This window comes from Chrysemys picta, chromosome 10 (assembly GCF_011386835.1).
Source record: "Chrysemys picta bellii isolate R12L10 chromosome 10, ASM1138683v2, whole genome shotgun sequence".
Lineage (NCBI taxonomy): Eukaryota > Metazoa > Chordata > Testudines > Emydidae > Chrysemys > Chrysemys picta.
Window position 1 is genome coordinate 56,478,105 of NC_088800.1, and position 13,390 is coordinate 56,491,494.

Genomic DNA, 13,390 nt, shown 5'->3' on the forward strand with positions numbered 1-13,390 from the left:
GGGATCTGTAACCGTCCTCCCCCTGCCACAAAGTCAAATAGACCCCCCATACACACAGTCCCGATCAGGAGGGTTGACAGGCTCCGTTGAAACAAGCATCCCACTGCAGCGGAGCCTGTCAATCCTTGAGTTTAGAAGCTGCATTCGCGTCACAACACTACACCCGCCCCGCACCACAGTCTGCGTCCCAGTTTTAAAAAATTCCCGCGAAAACAGTATTAAAGAAAACGGTGTGCTTTAACAAAGTAGAATTATTTTTATTTCGACGCGTGTGTTGGAGGGGGGGTGAAGGGGGTATGTAACTGGATAGGATAGTCAACATTACCTGGGTAAAGAAACGGGGGCAGGTTTAGCTTCTCAGTACACAAACTATAAAGTCACAGGTTACCCTGCTCACTCAGGAACTTTGCTTTCAAAGCCTCCCGGATGCACAGCGCTTCCCGCTGGTCTCTTCTAATCGCCCGGCTGTCTGGCTGTGAGTAATCACCAGCCAGGCTATTTTCCTCAACCTCCCACCCCGCCATAAAGGTCTCCCCCTTGCTCTCACAGAGATTGTGGAGCACACAGCAAGCTGCTATAACAATGGGGATATTGGTTTCGCTGAGATCACAGCGAGTCAGTAAGCTTCTCCATCTCCCCTTGAGACGGCCAAAAGCACACTCCACCACCATTCTGCACTTGCTCAGCCGGTAGTTGAAGAGTTCTTTTTCAGTGTCCAGGGCGCCAGTATAGGGCTTCATGAGCCAGGGCATTAGCGGGTAGGCTGGGTCCCCGAGGATGACTATAGGCATCTCCACATCCCCAACAGTTATTTTGTGGTCCGGGAAGTAAATACCTTGTTGCAGCCGTCTAAACAGACCAGAGTTCCTGAAAACACGAGCGTCATGAACCTTGCCCGGCCATCCCACGTAGATGTTGGTAAAACGTCCCCTGTGGTCCACCAGTGCTTGCAGCAACATTGAAAAGTAGCCCTTTCGGTTAATGTACTGGGTGGCCTGGTGGTCCGGTGCCAGGATAGGGATGTGAGTTCCATCTATGGCCCCACCGCAGTTTGGGAATCCCATCGCTGCGAAGCCATCTATGATCGCCTCCACGTTTCCCAGGGTCACTACCTTTGGCAGCAGTACATCAACGATTGCCTTGGCTACTTGCATCACAACAACCCCCACGGTAGATTTGCCCACCCCAAACTGGTTCGCGACTGACCGGTAGCTGTCTGGCGTTGCAAGCTTCCACAGGGCTATGGCCACTCGCTTCTGTACACTCAGTGCAGCTCGCAACCGGGTGTCACTGCGCTTCAGGGCAGGGGACAGCAACTCACAAAGTTCCAGGAAAGTTCCCTTCCGCATGCGAAAGTTTCGCAGCCACTGGGATTCATCCCAGACCTGCAGCACTATGCGGTCCCACCACTCAGTGCTTGTTTCCCGTGCCCAGAATCGCCGTTCCACGGCATCAACATGACCCATTGCCACTGTGATGTCCTCGGCGCTGGGTCGCCTGCTTTCTGACAGGTCTGTGCTACTCTCAGACTTCAGGACATCACCGCGGTGCCGTAGCCTCCTCGCCTGACTTTTCTGCATCTGCCTCAGGGAAACCTTTATGATAAGCTGCGAGACGTTGAGAGCGGCCACAACTGCAGCGATGGTCACAGCGGGCTCCATGCTCGGAGTACAGTGGCGTCCGCGCTGTCAATGACTGGAAAAGCGCGCGAACTGTTTTCCCGCCGGCGCTTTCAGGGAGGGAGGGCGGGAGTGATGGACGGATGACGAGTTTCCCAAAAGCACCCTCGACTCATTTTGTTACGCAGAAGGCATTGCCGGCTACACCCAGAATTCCAATGGGCAGAGGGGACTGCGGGAACTGTGGGATAGCTGACCACAGTGCACCGCTTCGAATGTCGACGCTATCACCGTTAGTGTGGACGCACAAAGTCGAATTACTGTCCTTAGTGTGGACACACACGTTCGACTTTGCAATATCGATTACAAAAATTCGATGCAAGTAAAATCGAACTACTCTCGTAGTGTAGACAAGGCCTTAGAGACACTGACTAAATAACAGTTCTTGGCCCCCCAGTCAGGACACTTTTCTCCCCCGCAGATCCAGAGCCAGCCTGCAGGACATGCTAGATACAGAATGGCAGATCTGTAAAATTCTTTGTGACACTGAAAGATGAAAAGCAATGTATAGGGAGGTTCTCCCACGGCTCTGTAGCTCCCCACCAACTCCCAGCCTCCTCAGGCCTGCCCCTGCAGCTCTGCTAGCACCTACACTCCCCAGATGACTCACGAACAGTGTATATGCATGCATGGCAGGGCAACTATAGAGTGAAGATGCCAACACAAAGGTGACAGCTTACATGGGAGCACACTGTACCTCGTTCAGCAGCAGGTTCACCACCAGGGTGCCTCCACTGTCCATGCCAGTATTCAAGTTGAAGAGGAGAAGCGTGGGGAATTCAGAGTGGACAGGAATGCTGGGCCCATTTATAACTCTGAACCTCACAGAGGCAACGTCCAGGTCCTCACGGATGACGGGCTGATTCTGGACGCAGAAGGTCCCTGGGTTGGATGCATTGTTTGCAGCACCCACTGCGAGTAGAGTGGTGTTCCCCAACATTCCCAGGGTGCTGGCATTGCGACCCCGCCCCAGGGCTGGAGTGCTCTGGCTCTGATTCAGGCTGTTGTAGAAGTTAAGGAATAAATTGGTGCTCCCCGGCTTGCAAGCTGCAGAGGAACGAGGAAAGAAGGGAGGTTAGAGTGACCGAGACCACCACGAACACACCGCTCATTGGAACTGGAGGACTTTGCTTAGGGGGATGCTAGGCCTTCAGCTCATAGGACTGCCAAGCAAAGTCATTTGATCCTGAGGCCAGGGCTGGAAACCAGGCCTCACCCCTCTAGGTGGCTGAGACTTGAAGGGGTGCACACACTAAGTGAGTACAGGGGGCGTGGGGCACCTGCACTAACTGCTGCCACACGAGAATGGGGCACTAGCGCTAGTCGTCTCCCAACTGTTCCATGCACACAAGGGACCACAGCTTCCCACAGGCCTGGTGATGCTGCTGCACTGGGGGGTGGGGGTGGGGGTTAAATCTGCCTCAAGCCCAGTTACAGGACCAGGAATAAACCCCAAAGCGCGGGGGCACAATCTGAACTGTGACACTCAGTGCTCCACTGGCTTTGGCAGCAGGTCACCACAACCAGGTACTCACAGGGGCCAAAGTGCCCCATTACTGAGCTCAGCTCCTGCCTCCCTTCCCCAAAGCTCTGTCTTCTGCAGCAGCTAGAGACACTGCTTCCCTACAAGCACCTAGGATTATGCTCTTCTCTTGCCTCGAGAGCCCACCAGCTGCTGCAGAAGGCAGAGCCTCCAGAGCCCTCTTATCAGGTGGGAGAAAAGCGTTTCTAAAAGCTAATTTGTTAAAAACTTTCCAAGGATCAGATAAACTCCCCAAAGTAAAACCTGGCTCTGAGAGCCAAACGAGTCTGGGGCACCCAATGCATCAGTGGCCTGCCCCACATCGTTCAGAGACCAGGCTCATTGCAGAGCCGCCAAACAGCCAGCAGATGGTTATTGCCTCAGTGCTGGAGGGGAGAGGCTGCCTCTCTCACTGCAGTGCCCTGAGCTAGCCTCTGCCGCCCCAGTGGCCTTTGAAGAAGTCTGTGGCTGAGAAACCCTGGGCTCTTCTGAATTCCCAACACAGCCTCCTGCTCCACCCAACAGAATCAGCTGTAAGCACCCAGCAGGGAGGCCTCAGACCCAGTGGTCAATCATTTAACAAGGAGCAGCACACACAAGGCACAACTGGATCCCAGCCTCCTGGAAAGCTTGAATGGCCTAGCCATGCCAGGCAGCAGGGATACAGGGGACAGTGACCCACACGACTACGTCCAGTCACACGGTATAAGCTGCCCCTCTCAAGACATGGGGCTTGTCCCACCTCTGTTTCCCTCCTGCCCCCCCGTTTCCCACTCTAGGAAGAGCACAGGAGCAAGCCAGCCAGTGCTGGTGAAAGCCCAGTGGAGACATGGCAGACTGATGTGCACACTGGCCCTTCCCCACATGGCTGGCAGCATCCAAGAGCACACCTGTGAAGGAGGCAATCATCTCAAAGGAGATGCTGGCGTTGGCAGTGTCCAGATTCTCTGCCATGATCTGCAGCCACTTCTCCCATGGGGGCGAATGGAGGACCAGGCTGCAATCCGCTGTCCCCTTGCAGCTGAGGGTTTTCTGGAAGGACTGCGGCAGCATGATGGAGCCCAGCATGACCCGGATGGCACAAGCCTTTGTGCTGTTCACCACACAGCTCCGCAGTGTGAACTGCATCGTGGCAGTGTACTCAGGGATGAAGATCCTGCAGGAATGGGAGCCATCAACACCTCAACACCTGCCCTGAACACAAGCCAGCCTGGGGCACAAGGGGCGGAGAAGGTCCGTAGACCTAAAAAGTGAAACCCTCCCAGGGTGAGTCCAGAGGGGCTTTTGGAGCCCAGTACAAGGTCACTCTGGTTTGTATTGCTACAGTCCTGTCCAGGATGGTGCATTGTAATGTGTAACTGTGTCTCTAAAAGCACCATGAAGGAGCTTGTCTTTCCCTTCCTTGAAGGAGTGGGGCCCCATTTAGTACAAGCCCCTCCCCGCCCCCAACACACAGACCCTTTGGTTCCAGGGGAACTATCACAGCTCTAGCTCGCTCTGAGGTGCAAGGCAGCCAAGGGCCCTCTATGAGATTCGTGTGCGCCTTTACTAGGCCAGCACCTGTGGGAGAGAAGCCCCACCCGCAGCTCCAAGCAATCTCTGCTGTCATGCTCACTTACTTGACATGCAGTGGCCTAGCAGGAGAGGCAATGGTTTGCTGCAGGGGAATGTCCGGCTGGAGGACAGGGACATCAACAAGTCTCAGCACAAACATGTCCGGCTGGAATATATAGGCGCATGGAATGGAGAAACCCTGCAGGGAGAGCAGGAAGGCAGTTTAGCATCAGCCACCAGGGATTGCCAATCCGAAAACTGCTTTGTTGGGTGAAAGATCAGCCAGTGAAGAGTCCAGCTATAACCAAGGGACCAGCACCCACTGCCAGCCCTTCCTGACTCCCAATCAATGCTCTCCTTCCCCTACCATTGCCTGCACACACAGCGACACCCTAGCCCAGGGGTTCCCAAACTGGGGGCTGGGACCCCTCAGGGTCCACCACTCCACCCCTGCTCTGCCTCTTCCAGGGGTGGCAGATTTGTAGAAATTTTGGTGGTGCCCAGAACCTGCCCCCCCAAAACTCCACCCCCCACCTGCCTAAGGCTCTGGGACGGAGTTTGGATGGGGGAGGGGGTGTGGGGTGCAGACTCTGGGAGGGAGTTTGGGTGCTGGGTGCAGGCTCTGGGCTGGGGCAGGGGGTGCAGGCTCTGGGATGGAGTTTGGGGATAGGAGGGGGTGCAGGGGTGAGGGCTGTGGGGCTGGGGATGAGGGGTTTGGAGCATTGGAGAGGCTCGGGACATTGGAGAGGCTCAGGACTAGGGCAGAAGGGCAGGGGAAGGGCAGCCTGCCCTGGCCCTAGTGGAGGGGGGCACTAGGACCCTGCAGCAGCAGGTGATGCCGGAAGACGGCAGAGCAGAGTCAGCATGAGCTGCAGGCTCTGGGGAGGTGAGGGGGCAGCAAGTGAGGCCGGGGATACTCGGGGGAGGCGCGTGGGGGCGGCAGGCGGGGCCGGGGAAGAGACCCGGCCCCAAACATCAGGGAGCAGCGCACAGGGAGCTTAGCGGGGGGGAGGGTGGGGGAGGGGAGCGGCGACAGGAAGTAACTGGGGGGGCGTGGGGAGCTTGGCGGGCTGCAGGTGGCGTGTTTGAGACCCCTGCCCTAAGGGGAGCCTATGGGAGGAGGCAGAATGCACTCCCAGCAGGCATGCCAGAGCAGAGTGGAATCTGGATTCCTCCAACAGCCAGTCTGTACTAATGGAACCTCTGCACCTAGCACATGCCATGAGAACCCCCAAAACAGCTCAGAACCAGAACCAGCCAACTTGGGTCTGCAGATACCCTGGCCTCTCCTACCGTTACACAGAGCAGCCCTGATGCCACCTGTCCCCAGCCCCTCAGGGTACCTCTCCCTGGTGGAAGGCTCTACCCAGATGCCTCCCTAGGGCAGTGTCTCTGGACCAGGCTGTCTCAGGGTAGAGCCGCAAGAATGGTGGAATTTCTCAAGTCAGTCTCTGGACAATAAGCCTAATTGTGTGGCATTGGCTACATTTTTCAAGCCCCTCCCCAACGAATGTCCCCTTGGCATCTGCAGCCAGTCTGGCTCCAGCAAAGACTGTCTATCCCTCCTGGGGAAGTCAGATACCAAGGACAGAAGGGACCACTATGATCATCTATTCCAGGGGTTCTCCCACTTCTCACAACAAAAATTATTACACGACCCCAGGAAGGGGGACCTGAAGCCTGAGCCTGCCCAAGCCCTGCCGCCCTAGGTGGGAGGGGGGAGGGGCAAAGCCTGAGCCCCAACACCCCGGGCAGAGGGGGGCCAAAGCTGAACCCAAGGGCTTCAGTCCCAGGTAGGGGGTTTTAATGGCAAACCCATTAAAACAGGGTCACGACCCACAGTTTGAGTACCGCTGACTAGTCTGACTTCCTGTAGAACACAGGCCAGAAAACTACACTACAATAATTCCTAGAGCAGATCTTCTAGAAAATCACTTCTCCCCAGAAGCAGAGGGGTGTAGCTCCCACACAGCCTTTCGCTGTATGTCCTGGTGTCCCAGCGGAGGGGGAACCATCTCACAGCCTGCCTGGATGCCAACTGGGCTCCCACTTACCACGGGAACATAGACATGGTCCAAGCGTGCATGGACAGCTCAGAGAGTTCCACCCCCATGTAGCCCCTCTCCCACATCTCAGCTGCAAACTGGGAACCCGGGGTTGGCAGAGTGACTCTCCCGTGGCTGGAATGCCATTCCATGCCCAACTGCACAGGCCATGGTGAACAGTTACTGCCATTCCTCACTACGGGCAAGGGCTTCCCTTGCTGGGGGCCTTGGACTGGTGAAAGGATTCTGGACTCATGTCCCCTATAGCCTTTACCTTCACTTCGATCTTGCCTGCAGCCTGAGGCAGGTGTGCAGCGATGAACCAGTCTCCGGCAGCTGGGTTGGTGATGTTCACAAAGATACTGTTCTGCAGAGTGATGCTTAGAGTCATGGTTAGGTTGTAGGATGGGCGGACAGTTGCATTTGAGGGAAACCGAGTGCCCAGTGGGTTAATAACGGGAGGGGCTCCATAACGGAAGTAGCTGCAAGATAAAGCAGGGAAGGATGCACATAAAATGCCATGCCCACCCTCCAATAGCATGAGCACCTACAGCAACAGCCAGGCTGGACTGGATCAACCGGGGAGCAGAAAGGAGGCAACAGCCTGGTCCCAAGGAGAGCACAGAGCTGCAGGCTGGACTCCAGATGTTGCCTTGCCCCCTCCCACTCTTGACCTGCTGGCAAATCCTCCTGAGGAAAAGAAAGTGGGAACATTTCATTGGCCTGGAAAATAATTAAAGCAGCAGAATGTGCTCAAGGGGTCTGAACTTAGGAGTCACCTTCCCCTCCAGCCACCAGTGTACTCAGTGTGCAAACCAACATGGGGATGACATTTTAGCCAGCACAGGACAGAGATCTGAGCAACCAATGGGTCCCCAGCACCAAGAGAAGATGGGTCCAGACACCAGTGACTGATTAAATTCAAGCAGCCACAGGCAAGAAGTTGGGCTGCAGCAGCAAAGGGACATAGGAATTGTCAGGCTGAATCAGACCCAAGATCCATCTAGTCCAGTATCCGGTCTCAGATAGTGGCCAGCACCAGATGCTTCAGAGGAAGGTGCAAGAACCCTGCAGTCCCACTGTGGGATAACATGCTTCCTTTAGAAGTCTTCTCCTAGAAGATGGCTTGAGCCCTAATGTGGGAGGGTTTATAGTCCTTCCAAAACTATAACAACTGGATAGTCTCACTACCCAGTAAGAGTCCAGTTCCTCGCTGAATCTTGCTAAGTTCTGGGCCTCAACAAAACTCTGTGGTGATTACCTGCTGTATGAAAGGGCATTTCCTTTATCAGTGTTGAATTTGTTCCCTTTTAAAGTCATTGACTGTCCCCTTTTTCTAGTGTTATCAAACAGAAAGAACAGACACTCCCAATCTATCACTTCTAGACAATTATTTGACTGACTTACATCACCTCTTATCCCTCTCCTCTCTAAGGGAACAATCTCAGTCATTTCAATCTCTCTTCACTGGAGAGTTTTCCCAGACCCAATCATTCACGTTGCTCTTCTCTGAACCTCTCTAATTCTGCAGTTTCCTTTTTCAGATTGGGTGGCCAATCCTGCCCACGGGATTCCAGCGGCAGCCACACCATTCATTATAGAATGGCATCACCATATGCCAGCAATGTGGGCAGGAGGGCTTTACCCACAGGGTGCTTGGGAAGAGGGAGCTAAGTGGTGAATCAACAGCAGAAATAAGTGGGGCACTAGAGATGCATCCAGGCTGGAGGGCAGGAGGGAGCTGCGTGCATTTCAGGGGGAGAACAGCAGAGTGCAGTTAGAGCTGGGTCCAAGGGCGTGGGAAAATTCAGCTACCAGCACCACTCCCTACCTCTGAGAGAGAAAGCTGCGAGGGACCATACCCAAGGCACTTTGCCAGGCCCCAAGAAAGGCTAAATCCATGTTTATGCTACAAAATTATATCTACCTAACTTACGTCGACATGCAGCCGCCGTAGTAATTACATTGCCTGTACATGTCTACACTTTGCTCCTTGTGTCAGCGGTGCACATCCTCACCAGAAGTGCTAGTATCAATTGTACTGTCGGCGTGGGACAGTGTGGGATGGCTCCTGAAAGCCAGTATGAGTGGACATAAGCAACACAGCATCTACACCAGAGGTCCCCAAACTGTGGGGCATGCCCCCTGGGGAGGCATGGAGGAACATCCAAGGGGTGCAGCGGGGCCTGGACCAGCCCCCACAGGGGCTAGTTTCAATTATTTTGGTAATTTATTTAAACTACAACATAATGGATAGCGAACAGGAGTGGGGCGCAAACCCCCTTGCCTAATAGTAATATAGCTAGGTTTTACCCTTTATTTCGAGACAACAAATATATGCAGCTATATGCTCTCCATGTTACATCACAGGCAACTGAAGAGCAAGTGAGGGCAGGGGAATCAAAACTCACAATTTATATTGGCTACTGACCATCTCCAGAAAGGTCAGTAGCAAACAGTTCCTGGAGCACATTTTGATAGGAAATTTTTTCAGACCAAATTTAGACCAGTTCTAATCACTAAAGCACCATACGCATTTATAAGGTCATACTGTCTTCTTCTACACCACTCTGGCATTGTAAAGAAGCCTTAAAACTTTTACACCTGTTTTATACTCCTGGGGGAATTCACAAAGACAATGGGAATAAATCACTAAGCAGGCAGGCTGCTACATTCTGCTCTGCCTGAGGGGACAGAGCCCGCCCCATGCCTACGTCCTCAGAAACACCCCAAAGCCCTGCCCCTCCATACTGAGCGTGCTGCAATAGCGAATGAGAGGGACAGAGTGTCTCTCTCACGTGCATCCCCCTCTTGGCGGTGATTTACGTCCCTACCGGCTGCTCTGGGCACCCAAACCAAGCTGCCTACACTGCTGGGGAGGGGCGTGTGACCGCTCTTGCAGCTTCCCTTTGCTTCCCGCCCGGAAGTCATTTTTTCTGTGGGGAAGCAAAGAAATCTGTGGGGGACATGAATTCTGTGCACGTGCAGTGACGCAGAATTCCCCCAAGAGTATCTATCATGACCTGCAGCAGCCAGTCCTGCTCCCAGCTCTGCTGATGCAGTTCAATGAGCCCTCACACAAGCTCTGCATGTGCATGTCATTTGCATGTTATGAGAAAGAGTAAATAGCACTTCCTTATTTACTTTCTCCACACCAGTCATGATTTTATTGACTTTATCATATCCCTCCCTTAGTTGTCTCTTTTCCAAGCTGAAAAGTCCCAGTCTTCTTAATTTCTCCTTATATGGAAGCCGTTCCATACCCCTAATAATTTTTGTTGCCCTTTTCTGAACTTGTCTAGCTTCCACTTCCAGCCATTGACTCATGTAATACCTTTGATTGTTAGACTGAAGAGTCCCTTATTAAATATTTGTTCCCCATGTAGATACTTAGAAACTGTGATCAAATCACCCCTTAACTTTCTCTTTGTTAAGCGAAGTAGATAGAGCTTCTTGAGTTTATCACTATAAGGCATATTTTCTAATCCTTTAATCATTCTCATGGCTCTTCTCTGAACCTCTCCTGTTTATCAACATCCTTCTTGAACTGTGGTCACCAGAACTGGACACAGTATTCCAGCAGTGGTCAAACCAGTGCCAAACACAGAGGTAAAACTGCCATATCAGGTCAGATTAATGATCCAGCTAGTCCAGGACCCTGACAGTGGCTGGTGCCAGATGCTTCAGAAGGAATGAACAGAATAGAGCAAGTTATAGAGTGATCCATCTCCCGTCATCCATTGCCAGCTTCTGGCAGTCAGAAGTTATGGGACATCCAGAGCATGGGGTTGCATCCCTGACCATCTTGGCTAATAGCCATTAATGGACCTATCTTCCATGAACTTATTTAATTCTTTTTTGAACCCAGTTATACTTCTGCCCTTCACAACATCCCCTGGCAATGAGTTCCACAGGTTGACTGTCCATTGTATGAAGAAGTATTGCCTTATATTTGTTTTAAGCTTGCTACCTACTAATTTTATTGGGTGACCCCTGGTTCTTGTGTTATGTGACGGGGTAAATAACACTTCGCTATTCACTCTCTCCACACCATTCAAAGATGTTATAGACCTATATCATATCCCCCCTTAGGCATCTCTTTTCCAAGCTGAACAGTCTAAAGCTTTTTAATCTCCGCTCACATGGAAGCTATTCCATGCCCCTAATCTTTTCTGCTACCCTTATTTGTACATTTTCCAATTCTACTATCTTTTTTGAGATAGGGAGACCAGAACTACATACAGGTGTGGGCGTACCATGGATTTATATAATGGCATTATGATATTTTCTGTTTTATCTGTCCCTTTCCTAATGGTTCCTAACATTCTGTTCGCTTTTTTGACTGCTGCTACACATTGTGGATAGTTCTCGGAAAACATCGGCTCAATGACTTCAAGATCTCTTTCTTGAGTGGTAACAGATAATTTAGACTCCATCATTTTATATGTATAGTTGGGATTATGTTTTCCAATGTGCATTACTTTGCACTTATCAACATTGAATTTCATCTGTCATTGTGTTTCTCAGTCACCCAGTTTAGTGAGATCCCTTCGTAACTCTTCGCAGTCTGCTTTAGACCTAACTATCTTGAGTAAAAGTGTATCATCTGCAAACTTTGCCATGTCACTGTTTCCCCCTTTTCCAGATCATCTAGTGCTGGTGACTTATTACTGTTTAATTTACCAACTTGTTCCAAATCCTCCTTAACTGACACCTCAATCTCTGACAGTTTCAGGGTATATCTACACGGCAAGTTTCTGTGCAACAAGTTATACCACTTTTATTAAAGCGCTGGAATTAAACCATTGTTGCGTATCCACACTGTGCTCCTTGTGATGGTGGAGCGCATCCACTTTAGCAGCTCTTGCAAAGAGAGCAGTTCATTGTGGTAACTATCCCACTGTGCAACTGGTCGCAGGGTGCTTTGGGAAGGGTTTGCAATGCCTCATGGGGCAGGCACAGCATCACATGATGCAGGTTTCCCAATCCCATTGTTCCATGGGCATCCTACTAGATTGCGAGCTGCTTTTCAACTGAAGTGGTGGGGGGGAAGAGAGAGAGAGTGGGGGGGGGAGGAGAGAGTGTGTCAGCATGTTGTCTTGTAAGTTCATACAGTGGAGGAAGCAACCAGTCCTGAGGCAGGGGGAGGGAGAATCTCTCTCTCACACACCTCTGTGTTCAACAGCATGAGCATTCCACATTAATGGTTAGCTTTGTGTCCTGAGCTTTGAAAGGGGAGAGGCGCATGTCTCCAGGGCAGCCACGTTCAGAACAACGAGCAGAGCAGCCACTTGATGGATTATGGGACACTTCCAGAGGCCAACTGATTGCTTTCTGCGCTGTAATGTGTTTACATTGCCAATACAGCGCTGGATCCTTTGCGCTGTAAGGCTTACAACTCGAAGTGGTTTTTTGCAACGCTGCAACTGAGGAGTTTCTGTGCACAAAATGGCTTGGAAGTGTGTACACCACAGGAGTTACACAGCAGAAAGCTGCTTTACTGTGCAGAAACTTCCCAGTGTAGACAAGGCCTCAGATTAGTCATCTAAAAAGAATGGCTCAAGTGTGGGCATCTCCCTCTCATCCTCGTCAGTGAAGACCAAAGAATTCATTTAGCTTCTCTGCAATGGCCTTGTCTTTCTTGAGTGCTCCATTAGTACCTTGATCATCCAGTGGCCCTACTGATTGGTTGGCTGTCATCCAGCATCTGATATTTGGCCTGCCTAATTATACTTTTACCCTTGACTTGCCAGACTTGAAGCTCCTTTCTATCTTCCTCAGTAGGATATAACTTCCAATTTTTAAAAAGAACAGGAGTACTTGTGGCACCTTAGAGACTAACAAATTTATTTGAGCATAAGCTTTCGTGGAGCTTATGCTCAAATAAATTTGTTAGTCTCTAAGGTGCCACAAGTACTCCTGTTCTTTTTGTGGATACAGACTAACACAGCTGCTACTCTGAAACCTTCCAATTTTTAAAGGATGCCTTTTTTCCCCCTCTAACTTTTTCTTTTACTCTGTTGTTTAGCTATGGTGGCATTCTTTTGGTTCTCTCCCCCCCTTTTTTGTTTGTTTGTTTTTGTTTGGGACATACATTTAATTGAGCCTCTATTATGATGTTTCTAAATAGTTTCCATGCAGCTTGCAGGCATTTCACTCTTGTGACTGATCCTTTTAATTTCCGTTGAACTAACTTCCTCATTTTTGTGTAGTTCCCCCTATTGAAGTTCAATGTTACTGGGGTGGGTTTCTTTGGTATTTTCCCCCCTTACAAGATTGTTAAATTTAATTACATGGTCACTATTACCGAATAGTTCAGCTATATTCACCTCTTGGACCAGATCTGTGTGCCATTTAGGACTAAAACAAGAATTGCCTCTCCCCTTGTGCGTTACAGGACTAGCTGCTCGAAGAAGCAGTCATTAATGGTGTCTAGAAATTTTATCTCTGCATCATGTCCTAAGGTGACATATACCTACCGGTAGTCAACATGGTGATAGTTGAAATCCCCCATTATTATTAGGTTTTCTGTTTTTGTAACCTTTCTAATCTCCCTGAGCATTTCTCTATCACCATCAACATCCTGGTCA

General features: G+C 51.0%; 1 protein-coding gene across 3 annotated transcripts in view; it reads right to left on the minus strand.

The window, feature by feature from the left end:
- The window catches only part of PGAP6 (post-GPI attachment to proteins 6), a 53,842-nt gene that overhangs the window by 27,013 nt on the left and 13,439 nt on the right, over nt 1-13,390 (minus strand). For all 3 annotated transcript variants that reach the window (XR_010591140.1, XM_005306159.5, XM_042861560.2), the window contains exons 3-6: nt 7,075-7,282; nt 4,821-4,954; nt 4,092-4,357; nt 2,377-2,726 (exon numbers count right to left, since the gene is read on the minus strand). Coding sequence is in view for 2 of the 3 variants with exons in the window: in XM_005306159.5 (XP_005306216.1) it covers nt 2,377-2,726; nt 4,092-4,357; nt 4,821-4,954; nt 7,075-7,282 (958 nt within the window). In the remaining variant the exon portion in view is untranslated. The remainder of the gene's footprint in view (nt 1-2,376; nt 2,727-4,091; nt 4,358-4,820; nt 4,955-7,074; nt 7,283-13,390) is intronic.